The sequence below is a fragment of the Phocoena sinus genome, chromosome X, assembly GCF_008692025.1.
Source record: "Phocoena sinus isolate mPhoSin1 chromosome X, mPhoSin1.pri, whole genome shotgun sequence".
Lineage (NCBI taxonomy): Eukaryota > Metazoa > Chordata > Mammalia > Artiodactyla > Phocoenidae > Phocoena > Phocoena sinus.
The window spans coordinates 18169461-18191578 of NC_045784.1; the positions used below are offsets into that span (position 1 = coordinate 18169461).

At 33.8% G+C, this 22118-nt stretch overlaps 1 protein-coding gene across 4 annotated transcripts in view; it reads left to right on the top strand.

Annotated features, from left to right (window-relative positions):
- The window catches only part of CNKSR2 (connector enhancer of kinase suppressor of Ras 2), a 257232-nt gene that overhangs the window by 116537 nt on the left and 118577 nt on the right, over positions 1–22118 (top strand). For all 4 annotated transcript variants that reach the window (XM_032619801.1, XM_032619802.1, XM_032619803.1 and 1 more), the window contains exons 7-8: positions 2708–2767; positions 6428–6496. In XM_032619801.1, the coding sequence (XP_032475692.1) occupies positions 2708–2767; positions 6428–6496 (129 nt within the window). The remainder of the gene's footprint in view (positions 1–2707; positions 2768–6427; positions 6497–22118) is intronic.

The window sequence follows — 22118 nt, forward strand, 5'->3', positions numbered from 1 at the left end:
ATGAAAATACTGCGTAAAACAAAATATCTTCAGTCTTTGTGGCATTTTAAAGATGTGCTTTATTTCTATTTTATTGCTCATAGCTATGAAGTTGCTAGAACTGAACTCTGTATACATAGCTCTATCCTTCTTTACTTAAGCATTTAAAAAATATTTTTTCATCTGAAAAATAATTAGCTTTAGTATAAATTACATAACATTTAATTATATATAAATAATGATGAAATCCTCTTCCTATAACTAATAGATACTTGCTTTATCTTACAGTTGCCATTTTAAAAGTTCCTGGTATGTGCAGTAATTACATAGGAATTTTATTTCATTAGTCATAACTAGATTATCTTCATGAGTTCTTATGATCCCAATGAATATAATGACTTTTCTAAACATTTATCTTAGGAGACTAGACTTTCTCTATGACCCAATCATTTAAGAAATTATATAGAGCTCTTGTCCAACACCTTAATTCATAATCAGTAATGCACAGTGTTGAAAGAAGTGTGGAGAATAATATAATAAGCTTTTGCTTATAATTGTCAGAAGAGATGGGTGATTTAAATAAATTTGTAAAATATCAAACCCAGTTACTCTTTATAACCGCTTTGCACGTAGTATATGTGTGCTAGAGAGGTCTTAGTCTTTTTAGAATAGATGTTAAACAGTGAATGTTTGACTCAATATCTAGTTTCCAAATATTATGTTCTAATAAGAAAAGTGAAGGTGTACAACGCTCTTGTTAATAAATCTGTAAATTAGGAGCCTCATGGTAGAGAGTGTGGTTAGGAGTCAGATTGCCTGGGCTTGAAACCTGGCTTCACCTCCTTTGGCAGACTCCTCAGTTTCCTTATTTCTGAAACAGAGATAATGACAGTTTGTACCACACAGGCTATTGTGAAATAAATGTCAAACACTTAAAACAGTCCTTAGCACAATAGAATTCACAGATAAATTAACATCTTTTAAAATTACATTCATTTTGTTTCACATCAGAGATCCAGGCTCAGCCATTTTTGTAATTGGTACCAACATCTTAGACATATGACATTACTAAAATGACTTTTCAGAATTAAAACCTACTCAATGACTTCTTAATAGTTGCATGCCATGAACTTACTGCTTCTTGTTTTTATTTGTTACTTATTTTCAGTGAAAACACATGTATATTCAGGTATAGAAATATATAATTGACATAAAGTTATAGGAAATTAACATAGTAATTGTCTACTTCATATAATTGTTAAAACATATGCTTTTTCTGAAATGATTGTTGTTAGTTATTAAGTCCCTTATGTTTCAGACTTCAACTTTATTAAAATTAGTACTTTTTAATTTTTGAAGTCAATATTTTGAGATGCAAAGCACTTTTGACGTAAAACTCAGTTAATTTTTACCCGAAGAGAATTTAAAGTAACAGAATCGTCCTTAGACAGGAAAAAAGTCCATTCACAGAATCATCCATTTTTTTTTCTGATTTACTTAAGTGAAAATATTGCAATATTTAAAATGTGAGGGCTTCCCTGGTGGCGCAGTGGTTGAGAGTCCGCCTGCCGATGCAGGAGACACGGGTTCGTGCCTCAGTCCGGGAAGATCCCACATGCCGCGGAGCGGCTGGGCCCGTGAGCCATGGCCGCTGAGCCTGCGCGTCCGGAGCCTGTGCTCCGCAACGGGAGAGGCCACAACAGGAGAGGCCACAACAGTGAGAGGCCCACGTACTGCAAAAAAAAAAAAAAAAATGTGAATACTTTCTTGTGATATTTTTTCTTTTAAGGTCCTGTCACTATGCATAATTTAAAGCTTTCATTTGCTCTTAAAGCTTGCACAATTTGAAGGTTTCTGGATAATCTTTAAACTTTAATGAAGCTTTCTCTAAAATCGCTTTATTTAAATGGAAATGGACTCTCACCTTCTTTGTTGGGAGGAGGGGTTGCCACACATTACCCCCGAATTATTTTTTTTTAATTTTTGTTTAGAATTAAAAAAAATTTGTGGAGGCCACACTGTGAGGCTTGTAGGATCTTAGTTCCCCGACCAGGGATCAAGCCCGGGCCCTCAGCAGTGAGCACACAGAGCCCTAACCACTGGACCGCCAGGGAATTCCACCTCTTAATGATTGATATAGAGATGATTGGATGTAATTATTAAAACTTCATCAATAAGAAATTAAGGCAGAAAATGTAGGATACCACAAAAGAGGGACAGAAAAAAATTTTTACATAATCAATATTTTATCATCCTTCTGTCTCCAGTAGTTCTGTAGTGGCTCTGGAGAAACCTACTTTTTATTTTGTGATATGAATCAAGTATAATAAGCTAATAACATCGCAATATTTGAATTTCCCATTGTAACTTTTATTTTGCCACAGAACATGTAGTATGGATTTTGAGGGGAGTGAGGTGTGTTCTTCCTTCAGGATATTGAATTACCATGCTGCATTTTGTAAGTTTCATAGGCAATTAATTCACTTTTCAAGAAATCATTTGATTATGCTGAGTACAGGCTTCTTCAGGCAAACTTTAGAAGCCAAAATATTCAGAGAGGAATTTCTTACCAGTTTAAAGACAGCCTTATTGGATCATGGATTCATCCCTGGGGCAATGGCAATTCTAATTTGACAGGGCTTTTTTTTTTTTTTTGTAAATGAGGTTATAATATACTTGAAAATATTTCAGTTGCTTCACTTATTTTTCTATGCTGTCTTTTTCTTAGGGTATGTATATTAAATCAACATATGATGGCCTCCATGTAATTACTGGAACTACAGAAAATGTAAGTATTCTAACATTTCATATTTTGGTGTGTGTTTTTCCTTTTATTGTTAAACAACTTATGTAACTCACATAATTGAGGTTGACTTCTGAGGACATGACAGATTAGGGTATAAAATTAAAAAGACATATTTAGTTAGTAAGTGCTTTTTTGGGGAGAATTTCAGTCATTTTAGTTAGTTTAGAATAGCTGGTTACCTGAAGTAAATCGGATGTTTTTTGTTCACAGCCAGAGATTTGTCTTTGTTAAGTATTTTCTGATTCATGACAAGTTATTGTGACATCTAAAAGATCCACTTCCATCTGTCACACAGTTTAGTTTTATTAGGAAACTTAACTCATGTAAGAAAGAAACATCAGATAAGTCAGGCTTTCTGAATACTTGAAGTATAATTGAACTTAATTCAGTGGAGGGGCAGCATGGTATAGATCAGTGTGTTTTCACAGTGAGGTCTGTCCCTGGACCAGCAGCATCAGCTTCCCTTGGGAATGCCCCACCCCAAACCCACTGAATTAGCTCTGGAGACCAGCCTGTTTCTTAATAAGAGATTCTGTTTTAACAGGTGGTTCTGAGACATGCTCCAGTTTGAGAACCACTGCAAGCAGTGGGTCAGAGTCCCTAGGCCTAGGCCCTACACCCAATTTTGCATTTTAATGGCAGTGTAATATTTGGCAAGTCATTTACCCTATCATTGCTTTAATTTCCTCAACTGTAAATTGGAAATAATATATCAAATAATATATCATCTGCACTACATACCTCACTAGGTTGTTGTGAAAATCAAATAAGCTAATAAATATGAAATACTATGCTATAAAGAAAGAGCTACAGAAATGTGAAGTGATTGTGTTGGACATTAACACGATCAGTGTAATAGATTTGAATTGCATAGTAAGTCATTTTTTCTGCATTTGGTTGTCCCAGATTTCCATCCCACTCTCTTAAGCAGGTTCTGAGCTTTGAAATTTTTTCTTTTAGAAATTCTGACAAGTTGCATGTTTATACCATGTTCCTTCAAAGAAGGCTGAGGTGGAATTAGTTAATCTCAAGTTATTGTTCTCAACATTTTGCCAGCATTTTCTTTTAAAAAAGACAACATTCTTTTCACCTGATTCACCTATTACTTTAATCATTTACTGATTTTTTTTTCCCCCTCCGCTTCACTTAGTTTCTTGTGAATGGTGAAACATAATATACATTGCAGTTGGATTGTTTTACTGGCTTCACATTGATATTAAATAAGGGAGTTATATGGGATCAAGAATATCAGTTATATGCATATTGTCAACTATTTAAAATTTTTAAATGCAGTGAGATGCTGCATAAACTATGCTCTTGTCGCTGATTGATCATTCTCATTGGTGTGTACATTCCCCTGATACTTTGTTTATTCATTTGTTCATTTAACAAACCTCTGCCTCATGTCTGCTGTGTTCCAGGCTTAGGACTAGGTATTGAAACAATTTTTAAGCTAAAGTAGCTTGCTGCCCCTAAGGAGTAAAAGTAGGGGTTTATCTGTGTAAACAGGTAGTGAAATTTGCATAGATAAAGGAAAAAATAGTAAATATTGCCAAGTGAAATCAGGGAAGGAATCACAGAAATGGTCATTTTGAACTAACTGTATCTTGAAGAATTGATAGGAACATATCTCTGTATGTTGTATGGAGTCTGTAAAAAAAACTTGAGCGCTATATGCATTGCTTATATTACTCAGTAATATTTGATAAATGGATGAGTGACCAAAGAAAGATTAATTCTATGAGTAGTTCAGATATAAACCATATATTAAGAGTTATTTAATTCTTTTTTTCTTGAAAATATTTTATTATTTTTGGTACCCTCAGTCATTTATCATTAGATCTGTGTTGAGTCTTAGTAAAGCTGCTCACTAAGTGGGTAAGTTGTTTTGCTTTGCTGTGCCCTAGTTTCTTAGTTTTCTCCTATGTAAAATGAGGGGTTTGAATAAAATAGCTCTTTTAACACTGAAAGTCTATAGTTTGTATGAATTACTTCCTTTTTTACTCATCTGTGCAAAAAGTTGTTTCAGTTTCTTTGAATTTTATGTACCAACTATCATTTTCTTTTACATCATGACTTAGAGCCATTAGCTTGATTTTTTTTTTCATACTGTCCTTTTAAAAGATCAATTGTGAGCCAAAAGCACAGGAACTGACTCTATAGTTACAGCTCGGTTTAGGAACTTTTCAGAAATGTTACATGGTACTTGTTTGATTTGGTAGTTGCTGTAAAATAAATACTTGTTTTTTCTTGTTATGACACTATTCTTAGGGTTGGGTTCACATCCTAGATGAACTACCCTCTTAATTGTATGCTTGTGTTATTACTTCAGTAACTGGAATTCCCTGAGATACCACCTAATCTCGGTTTCCAGCCTCTGGCAAATAATTTTATTGGGGATTTTTTAATTTGTTAACTTGATTGTTTTAAGACTTATTTATTTTGGAAATAATTGGAAATTGGAAATGAATAAAAACTAAAGGAACTGGAAGTCACTTTTAAAGAAAATCCTATTCCAGTGTCTCAAAAGTAGCATTTTACTATATAGCAGATTGCATCACCATATCATTCTTCTTTACCTTTCAGTAGATACGAATGAGTAATATTACAGTATTTATAGTTGTGTTTGATAACTTAACACACATATGAATACACGAATATATTTTTTCATAAAAACACATTTTCTGTATATTCAAAAGTCCATATGCATATTATCGTTAAAACGTCTAATAATATGCATAATCAATAATCGATAGTCACTAGAGGGAAAATAAAGAATAGAATTTTAAATTCATTATCCATACCTACAATATTATAAAATTTCTGTCTCAAATCTCATTTTAGTTTCCTAAAGACTTCATAAAACTTGTCAACATTAGCTTACCAAAGTTGTTTATTGCTTGTTTTTGTTTTTAATGTCTTTGGGAAGTAAAGGAAAAAAATGATAAAATTGTTACATCCTGTAGAAATGCTGGCATTTTAGTTTATTTAATGTGATTTTATTTGCCTATACGTTACAGTGTATGAAACATAAGAAATAGGGTTCTCTTGTAGTTAGATACGTAGAGAGAGAATGTTATATAATATAACTTTGAACTAGTGGCAATCCATCTTTTAATTTGCTTTTCTCATTTATTCAGGATTGATGGTATTAATGATGAAATAAATTAGCAGTTTCATCATTAGTTGACAAAGCTTTGATGCTGATCATAAGCATGTACTTGAAAATATTTGTTTGCTGACGTTAATGTGAATTATTTGTATTAAATGAAAAAGATCAATGTTTAAAAGATAATGTTTTAACATATATATTTTTGAACCAGTTGCCCAATAGAGCCTGACAGGGTTGTCTCTTTAAAGTGTGCAGTTATCATTTTCCCTTAATGCTGTCAGAAACATATTAGTCTTTTACAACATAAATACCTATATATTGTTTTACATTCCTGCTTTCTGTCATTAGTTATACATAGAATACAAATAGTATATCAAATATTAGTAACCATTTTTGCTAGTTTATTTTCTTGAAGATTATAATTAACTCTTGATCTAATTTAAAAGGGTGAACTTACTGTAGTGTTTCCATAGAGGAGAAATGACTGATAAAATTTATGCTCTTTATCATTTCCTTTATGTTAAATTTAGTCACCTGCAGATCGGTGCAAGAAGATCCATGCTGGTGATGAAGTGATTCAAGTTAATCATCAGACTGTGGTATGTATAATTACCTTACAAGTCAGTGGGAGGCACTAATATAAAGATTGCCTAAAGCTTTGAAAGAATACCAGTGGAATGAAAGGCCTGTTTGTGTACAAAATAATTGAATAGCCTTTTAAAAAATAACTGACTATTTTTCTTAATTATCCGAAGAAATGTAAGGCATAGTTTTAAACGAACATGAGGAACTATTGGTGGTGGCTGAGTTTAGATGTACATTTCTATATGGACAGGTGCAGGATAATATTACCCTATGAACTGGGGTGATCATTTTGGAATAGAAATTAAAGTGACAGTGCATACAAATTCAACCTTTTCTTGATATAACTTTTAAGTTTCATTTTATAAATTATCAAATTACCTAGTAGATATGTTTTGTAACAGCACGCATTCATTCATCTACTTTAACATTGATTTGTTCATTAAAGTGTCTGGCAGATTGGTTTATTTTAATGTCAGTTTTAAAATTTTAAATTGGAATCGCTGAATTGGCTTTTCATTTCCCAAAAGAGGACTATAGTTTAAGTTTTAAAACTATTGGCACTTAACTAAATAAGTTCATAAAATTTTTTTGCTCTATGAACCTCACAACTCCCTTTCTAGCTAAGAATGACAGTGGCATTCTGTGCCTATGGTAGATTTTCAAGGGCAATTTTTCTTAATCTTAGATTGAGAAAATGAACATCATCTGATTTTCATTTTGGACTATTTTCTGTCTCAGTTGATCTATCTCTGCCAAAATAAAGTATAAAGTTTTTTTAAAAATGAAGTTAAAATTTAAATAATCTGATTATTGATTAATAATCCTCATTTTAAAAGAAAGTGGTTTTTTTTTCCTGGTAAATATTCTGCTTATGGCTCACTAACTCTTCAGAGTGAGTAATTATTTCCTGTTGTACCTTTAAACTAAATTTGGTTTTGCATGTTCTAGTCATAGAAGAAAGGCTGTATTTTGGGGGTAAGAAGACTCATGTGAAAAGTCTGATCTTTCTCGGTGATTCTGATATTAAGGCAGACGCTATTTCAATTTTGGTTTTGAATAAACTGAGAAGTTTGTCATATTTTGGAGAGGCTCCTGAACACTGATAATTAAAGTTCTGATGTTTCTTCAATGAGTTCGTTATCTAAGTGAATAAAAGTTAATGAAAGTTTGGAAAATTAAATGTGTGGGTGTAAAGTTAATACTAATTATTGTTAGCTAATACTAATTAATGGAGACTATTGGTAATCGACAGAGCCTGTCTACACTATGACAGTTTTGATGATAAGTTCTCATTACTAGAAACTATACAAAGCGATTGTCTTGAGTAAAGTTTCTTGTCCCCTAGGATGAGGATTTGGGGCAGTGGGATAAAGCAGCTGCTTCTTCTAATGTTCATGCTGCCTCCATTTCTACAGTGTGACCTTAACAAATACAACATCTGTTGGATAGTTGGGCCTATTTCCAATTGGTCAATTCTAAGAGGATAGAGATCAGTCTCTAATGAAAAATTGTTAAAATGATACTCTTTGTGGAGCAAAGATTCTCATGTCTATTGTATATGAAAGTCTTTAAAAGACTTCAAGTGAACTAATAAAATCTCTATGGATTGGTGATATTCATATACTGTGAGAATGTGTCAACACATCTTTGCATCACAGGAATATTCTAAAATATTAAAAACTGCACAGAATGATGGTTGGGAGAACTTGCTTTCAGTTTTTGCTCTGAAACTGACTTACGGTTTTAAGTGAGTCATGGTAACTATTTAACTTTATCTTTTTAATAATAATAACCATAGCCAGCACTTACTGTGTTCTTACAGTGTGCCAAGCATCATGTTAAGTAGTTTACATATTTTATGGCATTTACTCCTCACAATAATCCTATGAAGAAGGTGTAAGTGGAGATTGAATGATTATTTAACCCACAGCTCAAAGCTCACTGACTACAAGGCCCATGCTCTTACTTCAGTTTTATTATACTCCCTCCCCAAAGTCAAATTATAAAATTATCAAACAAAAGGGGAGGAATTCTAATAATCCTGTAGGTAAACCCCAGGATTCAGGGAGAGATTACATGGAGCCAAGGGTAGAGAAGAAGAGAGGAAGTGAGAATTTACGTAACTGGGGTAGGTTCAGCTGAACTGAAATTAGAAGTGGGGTTGAAATTTCACTTGACTGCCACTTCTTCACTCACTCCTTTCCTTCAGATAGACAAGATATGTAAAACACAATGCCAGGCACACATTAGGAGTTCAACAGAAACTAACTTTCCAACCTCCCTTCCTCCCTTTTTTACCTACTACAACAGTTGGGCCAATTGGAGCCCAGTTCCTTGACAGACTGCTACTACAACCTACAAATTGATTTTGGATGATAATAGAGACATTCTCTGTCAGGAAATTATGTTGAAATCCATGAAAGTAGCCTTCCTTAATAATGTGATCAATTACCAGATTGTCTTTTTTGTGTTCAAGTAGAGGCATAGTTGTGCAAGAATGGTACCTTTCGTTAAATGCACCCTACTCTGTCCTCTTTTTCTTGCTATTGCCTGCATTGTGGTCTGTGCAGTGCTTTTAACTTCTTACCAGACAATATACAGAGGTGGGGAAATGGACATTATCTGAGTTTTATTACTACAAAAGGTTTGCTAGGTTGTTAAATTAGCTGAAACAAGTATAAGTTATTTGCAGTCTGCAATTACCCCTTCTGTCCTTGTGTTCATAACCAGGGACATTAGGGGTTGGTTATGATATAATAATTACATTAAAGTATGGCCTAATACATTTGAAATACATATTTAATGATATTTTAATCCAGTAATTAACTGACCAGGATAGTGAGATTTTGCCAATATTATTCTATACCAATTTAGATTCAATAATGAAAAGAGTAATGTTCAGTTTTATATTTTGAATGTTATTAGCCCAGTTAGTAGTTTTCTGTAATTCTAAAATTTCCTACTGCTACAGGTAGTAATGTACAATATAAAATTTGATAACTTTTCTTATTATAAAATACCTAAAAAAGCAATGTGAAATTTTTCCCTAAGAGCCTGAGAAAGTTAAATAATCACAGATGAATTCAAATACTATTTTTTGAAATTGCTAGTATGGTATATCTTCAAGATGTCCAATTAGATGTGTGTGTTTGTGTGTTTCTAGTTTGCTCATTTTTTTAAAAAGTACATTTTCTTATTTGAAATGAAACTGGAAGTCTTATGTCCTTTTTCACGTTGCTATATTCTTTATTATAAGTGGCTTTTAAGCTTTTCTAATCAACCTACTTCTGTGGCTGAGAAACTGTGGCTGCCAGGTAGGAAGAAGAAAAAATCATGAACATCCAAGCAAAGCAGACTGAGTCCTATTGCATGTCTTCCCTGCCAGTGAAGATCCAACTCCTCAAAGGCTGCTGGAATCTCCCAAGATTTTTTCCACTTCATCTGCCACTACATTCCTCTCTGGGAGATACCTCGGCATAGTTTGAACCAACAGCTCTGCCCTCATGGTGCACTTTTAACACTTTTTTTTTTTTTAGCTGATGAGACTACTTATAGTTATTAAATCTATCTGGGCATATTCCTAATGAATCTGTTAAAATTTCATGTCAATGCTGTTTTTGGTGTGTAAGTGTTATAAAGATTCTATCCATACTAAAAACAGATATTTTCTTCTTAGGAATATCAGTTGAAAAGAGTGGGGTATGTGATGGTTGAATCCAGCATTTGGAAAATTTTCCTTTTATTTTGTGTATATACTAAAACATATTCACTATTATTTTGGAAGGTCTTCTGGAGCCTGGTGACTACATTATGGCAAGAAATGGTTCAATAGATGGGGCTATAAATCCTACTGGGAAATAACTGGGTTGGGATAGTCAAGAAGAATATAGACTACAACAAATAGGGTGTTAGACATTGATCAGTGAGAGATGGAAGATGAACACTGTAAACTAGTGTGTTTTGTTACCCCCAAATGGTAGGTACATGGTTGCTGAACAAGAATGCAGGTGATGGCAGAGGGGGTGGGGAGAAGGGAACAAGTTAAAGGACTATTGAGTTATCTCAAAAGGTCATTCTAACTTCATTTATGGAACTCTCAATGGCATCTCCCTTATTCTCTCTTATTCTCACTCTAGTCTCTCATTTTTTACTCTTTCTTCACCCTCTTGTTCCTTCAACCCCAGAACAACAGGCAAGTATTGTTTGAAAGGGAAACCAATGTAATCAGAATGGATGGAGAGTGTGGTGAACCATTAAAACCCAGCTCTCCCTCTCCCTCCCTCTCACCCTACCGCCCTGCCCCTGGACTTCAGCAGGAAGGAAGGAGTGGCTCATTGAGTGGAATCAGTACCACAGTATTGGCTAACACTGATGTGCTTTTTCTCTCTCTCTTTTAATTTGTTTAATTGTTGTCTTTATTTTTTTAGGTTTTTCTTCTAATTCAGTTTTCTTCTCCTTTCCTTTACCATCCTCATCTCTTCTCACTTGACTATTTCTCCTCCATTCTTCACCTCTTTCACGTTTTTTTTAAATTCTTGCCTATTTTCTTCTGTTCTCCTTTCTCAAAAGAGAAAGTATTTATCTTATAATTCCTTATAACCAAAATATTGAAAACTGAGACCTCAAATGGCAGTATTTGCGGTGCACCTCCTTTCTTATTCCTGTAAACACAAGATGTTGCTGGAATGCAGAGATTAAATATGTTAGCATTGTGTTTAACATATTGCTTAATAAATGGTTATGATAATATCCTAAAATAACTCTGTTAGGATTCTAAGAAATTGGTATTCTAAAACAGAGCACATGAATTGTTTTCTTTTGGAAGGGAGAAATATCACGAAGAGACACAACAAAAATTGAAAGAAATAATGCATCATAGTTTTCAGTTACTCATAGTAATATTTTATTTCAGGTTCTACCTTATGTAGTATGTCATTTATGAGATGGTGGTAGATTTTTTTCTTTTATTTTACCTTGAATATCATGGATTTGATGAGATGTGTGGAAACTGGTTTTGAATTGCCACATATTGATATGTTATATATTTTATTTTCCCTAGAGAAATCAGTTCATTACTTTATTATCCAATATAATATTTTATGATTTTTCTGTCATCAAACTAAAATTATCTTAAGTCTTTATATAAAGGAGATAAGTTGTATGATACCTTAATATTGGTAACTTCCTGTGAACCACTTTATTTTTTCTGCAGATCTCTGCATCCTGATTTCTTTCTTATTTATGCAGTTCTTACTAGCTTCACCAGGAAAAGACTAATTGGTTTTAAACATGATTAACGCTAATTTATTTTTATTATTAGAAACATCTTTCAGTGTCAACGTACAGTTAATATGGTTTAGTTATTTTACATGGAATTTTAGAAGGTTTCCATATTAAGTGATTATTTTGTATGTTTCAAATGTATCTGTTGGCTGATGTTCTTACCAGCTCTGGCTTATTAAGTGTGCAACTCATTTGCATATCAGTGTCAATAACTATGTCCCTTTTCCTACATCTGTCAGAAAGGCAAAAGTTGGCCAGTCACAATTCCCTGATTTACTTTCTGTCTGTAGTAGGGGTGGGCCATTAGTAGATAACAGTTAACTGCCTAATGAAGATAAAAAATTATTGCATGAAAGGGAAACACATTAGAACATCATAAAATAGGAAATTCAAGAGATAATTAAAAAGTCTCACATTCTTTTCAGGTTATTTAGCCCTAGGATTTAAATATGTTTCATCCACTAAATTAATATTCTGATCAGCTTGGTGGCTGAAATTTTAGGTAATGTAACCACTGATCACTTTCACATTCCCTTTCATCTTATTACTCTAATACTGGGCAATAAGGGGAATTTAAAATTGAGACAAATGGCAAAGAGAGTTCACTGTGGCCCCATTTAGAGCTGACACTGAGTTACCTTTTTTGTCTGAGTTGTTGCATTTCTGATAAAATGATTTCTAAAGATAACTTCTACAGTGAAAGTATTTATAACCATTATGGAAGTTCTTAAACTAAAACTTTTTATTAATAAAGATGTAGAATGCTGTTTATTTAGCTTTATAAATGCATATATACACATTCTTTGGTTTTGTTTTGATAAATATAGTCATCTATTGCAATATTTGCTAGTATTTTCAAATACACATATCTGTTAAATGTCTACCAGTAAATAACATTATAAAACTTATTCATAGAAAAGCTGTAGATTTTTAAACATGTTACTTTTTGAATACTAGGGCTTTGGTTCCTTTTAATTATGTTTTTCGTTTGGATTCCTAAATTAAATTTAAGCTGAATTTTTTCATAAGTATAGACTTTCTTTTATTCTTCTCAGAATTCTTATAAATAGGATCTGTAGATTTTTAGATAACAATGCTTTGTTTCATCCCTTAGCTTTGGTGACTAAGACTCTTTATTTTAAAATACACGTATCTCCAATGTCTTTGCAAGGAGAACAGAAATGAAACATAGGAAGGAATGGCTGAAATGTAATAATTTCCATATATATGCAAATACAAAATGGTGTTAAAATTTAACCTATGCAAATATCTTTATAAAAATTTTAGTTAAAAAACCTGTATTATTGTGGTTCTTTTAAAATAGCTTACTGATTTTGGGGGGAATGAGGTTCTGTGATATGACCAAAGATTCATCCCCACAGTCTTTCACTGTGATGTGATTGTCTTCCTTCTCCATGTCTCCCTAGCAGAGTCACTCAATTTTATGTTTTGGAGAAGTTAAAGAATACCATGAATGATAATGAAATAAAAATAAAATGGGCTTCAATTTAGTTTTCTATAGCATATACAAATGTAAACCATGAAGCCCCCCAAATAAACTTTTGGCCTTCAGAGGCCAAAATATTACCAAATAGTGTACTGAGCTGGAAGAAGGGGGAGAGAGCGGTAGGTTCAAGATGCTAAGCTATACCCATAGTTTTTAAATCAGCTTGCCACAGAAGCAGAGATACCAGTAATACAAAGGCTGCAGTTAATATAAGTGTTAGGTAACAGGAGATAATGCAAGTAATAGGATATGGAAATGTATCACCTTTGGTGAAAACATTGTGGGTGATTTATAGAACTTAATGGAAAAAATTATGATTCTTATTTTCTTCCTCCCCTGAACTTTCTCATGAGCCAATCAAGAAATTCTGATTTAACCCTCAGAACTTCTTGGTTACGGAGAAAGACTCCTGGAAGATGGTGTACAATAGGTGAGAAACAAAGTACTAGCTTCTTGTAGTCTCCAAGTTGGCTTTCTCTCTTGGACTCCCTGTCCATCTTCAGAAGTGAGAAACTGTGTTCTCTATGCTTTCTCTTTAAATATAACACACAGACACAGACACACACACACACACACATTATATATGTGACTGTCTGTGAAACGCACATGAAAATATTAACTACCAAAACATATGTGTAAATTCAAATTGTGAGCAGCTCAACACGGTCCAACTTTTACAGTAAAATTAAGCCACATAAAAAACAAATGCTTTGATGTATGCAGTCTTATTTCACTGGATAAGTGCCTTTTAAAGTTAAGGAGACTGTGAGGTGAAGAGTGGCTCAGTGAATAAAGACATAAAATTGTGGAGTTTTTCCTCTAATGAAAATAAAACTTTTTAATTCCCATATTCCTTCTTTTCGAATGTTTGTTCCTTTCATGTTCTCCCAAGATTATCTCTTCTAATCATGTTTGTAAAAAATATCAGTACTAAGGTTTTATTTAAAATAGATAACACCTTGGGTCATTTCTGAATACTCTGAAATACCTATTTAAATTACTCCATGTTGGAATTTAAGGTCACTTTTTTTTTTGCATTTAGTTACTTAACCAAATGCATACCTTTCAGCTTATATTTCTTTATATTTGAACCGTAGGTAATTCTCTGTTTCTATTCAGTAAATGAATGATTGTGGAAGAGCAAAATTAGGATATCTCCAAATATACTATAGTTTAATATTGTAAGACTTTATCACTAGTATTATGTGAAAAAAATAAATTTAGGTGAAGGTGAAGTTTGTAGATTGGTACTCAAATTTAGTAGTTCTAGGATCTTTGAAAGATATTGTGTATCAAAATTCATTACTTCTGAAATGTTTTAAAATGTTTTAGTAATGCAGGGGAACAGAGCACTATGATAAATATCTCAGCACCAAAAAATTTGGCAAAAACAGTGTCATTAGTCTCAGGGTGATGGGTTGTATATTGAATTAAGTCTCTTCAGTGCTTTTAAAAAGAGAAGAACGTTTGGGTATAGTGTGACATATCATCAGACATTCATATAGGCACACTTCAAGTCTCTGAAATTTCCTTTGTGAAGAGGTATCATTTATACATTACAAACTGTTAGTAAGAGCCAGTGTATACACAGGAGCGTGTGTAATTGTTAATGAATGGATCTGTTACTTTGTCTTCTGAAGGATAATAACTTTGAAAATCTTTTAAGAATGTCCTATCTTCCTGCTTGTATGTGTAGAGATGTTTTCTTGTAACTCCAAATACAGTTGTGACAAAGGTAAAGGTCTAAATTGATAGACTTACATTCTTACCTTTGTTTTTTAACTTTGCCTACTTGGGGCCATAGAGTAGAGATTCTTTTCATATGTTGGTCAAATAATTCACCAGCTATTGTTTCGAAATCAGACAGGCTAGAGAAAGTCCTAAAGGGGTCAGAGACAACTTCTTCCCTCTATGTACAAAGAGGAAAGGAATAGTGTCACCTCTTCAGCACCAACCCCAAAGTCTTTTGTGCATCTAATCTGAGCAACCCATTGTCCAAGGACCTGCCCACTTATGTTGTGTTAACCCAAGAACCCCTGGTATCCTCTTCAGCCTGATCAAAGCAATTACAAGCCCCATCTACAAGAAAGCAGAGCCTCTGGCTTTTAACTCTTGGGATACCTTAAAAACTTTCTTGGACAATTTTAATCCTATTTGTGTTGTATATAAAATGCATTTCAATGTCCAGGTTGGGGATTACATTTAACTAGTAAGACTTGCCATTGTTTAGGGACATTGACTTTTGCTACCTGGATAATCAGGAAGATAATATTAGTAGTTCGGCGTATGTGAAAAGCAGGTCATCTTTAATAATAAGGCATATTTTGTGTAAGATGTATAAGTGGGTTTTTAAAGGTTCATTCCAATCCATGAACTTAATGTGAATGAAATATTCTGTTAAAATATTGAGAAAGAGAAACTTGGACTATGTACAACCACTACAAAATATTTTTCTAGAAGAAAACTTTCCTAACTGTGTTTATATAATAATAAAGCAGAATCTTTCTATGACAAATAGCAACTATATCCACGGTTATATTCCTTGTCATAAATCACTATGACTTTAGGTCTGAAGTATCCAGGATATAAATACTGTTTTTTTTTCAAATGTTCATTTATAAGAAAGTTTATTTGGTAATTTGAGGGAAACAATGTCTATTATAGCTTTAGTATCAAGTATATTACATTTAGAGAAAAATTTAAAACATCTTGGTTTTACATACAAAACTGAACTCCCTTTGGAGTTTTAAGGCACTTTATTGTCTCTGAAACATTTACATTCTCATGTCACCATATCGTTTCACTAGTTGAATTATCAACAAATACTGATTAAGTCTCTGCCATTTGTAAGGCATTGATTGCAGGTATATCCAGACAAATAAGACTCAGTTTTTATCCTAAAAAAAAAAAGCCCTCAAAAAGTTTTGTGAGGGTAGTTGGAGGGGGGGGTAAGGAAAAATAGGTAACTTTAATAAGAGGCAGTGCATGAAAAAAATGCCACTGGAGAGGTACAAACAGTGTACCATGAGATCACATGAGGAAAATAAGGTTCTAGCTGTAAGAGGCTTTATGATGGTACTGCATTTAATAAGTGCCATTATGGATACGTAAGATTTTATAGGTGGGAGAAAAATTGCAAGTAGAAGGAAGAACGCTTTTGCAAGGATATAGCTAGGGAGAAAAGCACAGTGTTCGAGGGGAACATAATACTAACTTCACCAACTCTTCCACCCATACTGAACTACCGAAAGTTGCTCAAACTGGTTTTACCTTGTCTCACGGCTTTCTTCACTCCCTCAACCTCCAGATCACCTTCACGTGTCCAATTCCTAAGAAATTCAGCTTAGACTAATAGGAAACCTTCCCTGAACCCTCAAGAATGGGTTAGATGCCCCTTTGGGAGGCTTCCATTTCACCCTGTATCCATTCTATTGACGTACTTCTCTTAATTTATTGTAAATGTTCATTGACCTGCTCATCTCTTGCCTGTTCATTATGCTTTTTTTTTCTTTTTTTTTTTTTGTGATACGCGGGCCTCTCACCATTGTGGCCTCTCCCGTTGCGGAGCACAGGCTCCGACGCGCAGGCTCAGCGGCCATGGCTCACGGGCCCAGCCGCTCTGCAGCACGTGGGATCTTCTGGGACCGGGGCACAAACCCGTGTCCCCTGCATCGGCAGGCGGACTCTCAACCACTGCACCACCAGGGAAGCCCCATTATGCTTTTTAATGAGTCACAGGTTGCACTGCAAGTACCATTCTATCCATAGTACATGGCACACAATAAATACTTAGTGATTCTATAAGTTATAATAATCTTAAAAACATAATAAAATATTCTAGACATGAGCAAGTCACTGCCTTCAAGACAGTCGTTGTCTAGTATAGCTGTTCTTAAAATGTGGTTCCCAGACCTGTAGCATCAGCATCATTTGGGAACTTGTGGAAAAAAAATGTAAATTCTAGGGCCCCACCTCAGACCTACTGGATCAAAAACTCTGGGGTTTCCAGGAGATTCTAACACATTCTGAAGTTTCAGAACCACATTAAAGAAAAATAATATGAGACAGCTATGGCCATATTGGCAAAGGACCTATTTGAGGAATTGATTCTTTAGTTAGGCCTTTGGAGAGCTTTTCAAAGGTTTTGAGGGGAAGAACGCTTCTATACTGTAGCAGTATTTTGGAGCTGCAAAAGATCAGAGTAGAAAGAGCCGGTAGGACTCTGTTTTAAGTCTAACAGTCAGGTATCCAAGCCAGAAGTAAGGCAGTGAGAGGAAGTATTAATTGCTAGAATCTATTCTTTAGGATACATGTGGATTAAAAAGAGGGGGAACTGTCAAAGGTGACTCCATACTCAAAACTTGAGAGGATGATAGGGAACTTTCTGTTATTGCTGTTGAATGAGAACAGGGAGCTAAGTTTGGTTTTTAAAGTGTTGCATTCGTTTGAACTACCACTACTACTATGTTTGTAATCTTGGCCAAGAAAACTTAATCTCTTTTTGCTTCAGTTTCTTCACATGTAAAATGGGTTTAATTGTTTACTTCCTAGGGCTGTCATAAGAATGAAAATATAAGTAAAAGGAATGTAATATAGGTAGGAAGAATCTAGCTTAGTGAATTACTGGTGCTTGATTATTCAGTAGCTATTAGTATGGATGAACTGAACTGTTGGAAATATGTCACGAGTTCTTGATAGGGAGCAGGGATGGTTAGAAAGATTTGGGATTCATGCAGCAAGTTGTTAGTGGAAGCTCTGGGAAGAGAAGAAATTATTGTAAGAAGACAGCATGAAATATTAGGGGTAGAACACTTAGCCTAGAGGAAATACCTGCATTTATTGGTTGTAAGGAGGAAGAAAAGATGGAGGACAAGTAATCAGAGATGTGCCAGGACCACATCCTTTTACTAAAGCTCATCTGTTGTCATCTATTTGCACTTTCCTACCCATTCTGCGTATTAGAGTTGTAATGTATTGTGGTTTTGGAAGTCTAATCTAATCCTTTAGCCTGTGCAAGAATATTTAAATGTCTCTTTTGGTGTTGAGTTCACTTTTCCACAAGTCAGCCAATTCCTTTTTGAATGTCTTTGATTATTAAAATGTTTTTCTTCATATGTATCCCAAACCCATTATCTCTTAAAGTTTTGTACCTTATTTAATTCCTTCCTATGTTAGGATCCCATTAGCCTCCCTTCTTCCTTCTTTCAAAGCTCCCTGTATCTCCTTGTACAGAAAGACTTTCATTGCACCCAATGTAAAGAATACTTTACAATCATTTTTCATATTACTGTTGTATCTTCACGTGGCTTTTAATTCAGGTCTATCACACTTAATACTTTAAAATCATAGCCAGAAAGTCAAATGATGAAATGGAAAACTAATCTTGAAAAATGATTAACACGCATTGATATATTTTACCTATTTTGACGTGTATGTACTGTTACATTTAGCTCCGAACACGGGGCTCCCAAATTTCTTGAAGTTGTAACCTGTATACCTGCCTCATTTCATCATACCATCTACTCATGTCCCCCTATAATCTGTCAACCATAAATATCTCAATAACAGTTAAAGAGAAATAAATTTATTTCAATAGTTCATTACACTTCATTATACGTTCGAAGATATGTGAAAGTATCACAGAACCAGAGCTGAGAATTATTTTTCCTGGAGCTCTAAGACCATTCCATATTTGCCCTTGAATAAAACGTGGTACAACCCAAGAAATGGGGACAGTTGTTAAGAATAATATGCAGTAGAAAAGATAGAAAGTAATGAAGAAATGATCCAAGTCAGGGAGCTTGAGAAAGGACTAAGGAAAAAAGGATTATTTGCATGAGAGGCATGTTGTCTGGTTGCTGTTTATATGTATACAAGTACTGGGATGGGACTGATATAGCTAAAACCTACCTGTTATTAAGGAAAATGTTACACATAGGCTCGGAATTACTCAGCCAGCTTCATTCCTATTCAATAATTTCCACATGAACCTGAGTTAACACTTAAGTGAGGTATCTACTGAAATCGTTCATTGAATAAAAAAAACAACAGATAATGTAGTTCTTGACTTAACTGTGCACAGTTGAATAATAATTTTGTTTTTCTTTTGATAATTATATAAAAGTATAATGCACAGAGCAGATGTCATTTCCCCATCACCACCTTTTACTGTTTTAAATAGTGTTATCTTTCTGGTTTTGTTCTTTTTTGTGGGAATTTTCCATCCATGACAAACAGTCCTAACTAGATACTTCATAAAATTCACGATTTTCTGACTGGAATATTACTATTCATACAGTAGGTCCATTTATTTTATTGATTTTATTGTTTATAAAAATAACATGTTTATTGCCAAAAGTTCAGGAAATAAAAGAATAAAGAAGAAAATATTTATTGTAGTCTGTACTCCCCTTTAATGTAACCATTGTTAATGGTGGTGTATAGCTTTCTGTGTTTTCTATATTTATATAAAATTTTTTACAAAAGTAGAATTGAAGTACATTAGCTATTTTTAAACTTTTTTCTACACAATTTTTATACCCCATGCTAATGGGAATTTACATAATGTACAGTTTTTCATTGGTTTAAACAGTACTGCAACACACATGTTGCACATTTATCTCTGTGCTCTTATCCAGTCATTTTCTTTTGGCAGTGAAAGTAGAATTTGGGAGTCAAAGTTAAATACTTCATATGGGTCACTTTTTAAAAGATATTGCTAATCTTATGTTAGTGAGTGTGGGAAGGCTGATGAAAAAGTAGTAAAGTTATATAATTTTCTGCCATTAAGTAACATTCAGCTATAAAATTTAAGAGTAACCAAATTATTACTTTCTCATCAAAAAACAATTTCACTTTCTCGTGGAGAAACAATTCTGGTTTTTGGAATTGTGTATTCAAAAAGAGCATAGCGAAACTGTGAAAAAGCAGGATGAATCAAATTACACTGAACGTTACACTGGAAAACACCATCTAGCCCTAAAATTTTCAACTAGTCACAATGATTATGTCATACAAGAAAATGCAAAGAAATTGGTGGGTAGAAATCAATGTGTAATTCGTTGTCAAGAGTAGATAGGCTGAAAGAGGGGTACAGTCATCATATTGAGTGCTTTAGTATAGTTAGCAATTATTTGAGTAAATAAAGTAAATGATAAAAAGTGGTTATACTCTTTGTATAAACACTGTGTTTTCTCCCTCCAAACCTGGAACTCAGAAATCTACTCGCATATTTTTTTTGGCAAGCAAAATGAATACTTGGATTTGATCTAACTTTGCTTTGACGCTTGGCTCATAGAAATGGCTGTAGGGACACCACGTAGCTATCAGAAGAATCAGAATCAAAGTAATGTACCTTTGGGGACATAATAATCTCCACTTATATAGAATGGGAGACATTTGACCAGTTCCATTACTGTAGCTGATCCACATTAATGTGATTTTTCAAAAAACTGGCAGCCTCTTATTCGTGGTAGGCAAGTATCATAATGATCATTTTGATTCATATCTGAGACCCCTGAGGTTTTAAGTATTATAATGTCTTGCTTCTTTTTTGTCCTAACTCTTTCTCTTCACCATCACTCAGTTCAGCTATAGTAGAGGTTATAGTTTAAATGAATGGTCACTCATATAAACTAAAGTCTCCCATTATCCTACAGTGGCTGTGGTCCAGAGTACCTCTTCATCATAGTCTCTGGGATCTGTGCTTCTTTTGATGCAAGTGCTCATTCTTTACAGTTTGAGCCTTATTTTCCAGGCAAAAACATGATGAATAATAGGCAAAGGCACCCATTCCCTTTCATTTAGGTACCTAGGAAGAAACTAGATCACTGTCCAGACCATTTGCTAAGTCCTGCTTGCAATCCAGGATAAATTTTGACCCAATGTATTTGTATAAAACACCCTGGAAAATTCTAATCCATTAGTGTTGGAATAAAAGGTTATTCTCTCTTTTAAATGTGAAGTGTATTTTTTAAACCTTGGAATAATAGATATTTTTAATGTGTTTCTTTAAAGCATACTTCTAGGATTTCAGATAACTTCATAACCAGCATGTCTTAAAAGCAAAGTAACAAAAATTATTCTGTGTTCAAAAATTTAAAAGGATGATAAGTAATTTAACATGGATAACAGTAGAGCCAGGTTTCAGGACATTTATCAAGTACTTCTGTTTAATTATACAATATGTTTTGAGGTGATATTCAAATAAAATGGCTTCATTAAATTTAGCACATTATATTTTAAGTTTATAGGGTCTTTTGGAACACATTTCCAATAGCTGCTGCATTAGAGTAGCATTACCTTGTCGTTTCTTATTCTATCTTTATATCGTGGTTAAAGGTTTATTTTATTGATGCTGTCTTCCCCGCTCAGAATGTTTCCTTGGTGTATCACTACCAGCTACTGGTAGTATAATGTCAGTCTAACTTAGGGACACTTATCTCTAAAAGATGGTGATGAGAAAGCATGTGGTGTAGTTCTTAAGCTCAGGACATTGCCAAATCCTTGTTTCAGGCATGTGGATTTTTAAATTGTTACTTGTGAACAAAGCTTGGATCTAGACCTTGTGCAGCATTAATGATGACATAATTTCTTTAAATTCTAAATTACTCCATTGGTAGGACACCATTTTAGTCTCTGCTTAGACTGGTAAATGTCCATTATGTTATCTCATAATGATATGGACTCTAAATGCAATAACATGGTTAATCAACTCAAAAATAAAATTTCTTTCTTGAGTTTATATCTCCTGAAAATTGATAGGATGGTACACCAATTATGTGATTTTCTTTTTTTTTCTTACTAATCTTATTAAAGGGGGAGAACATTAAATCTTTGAATACTGT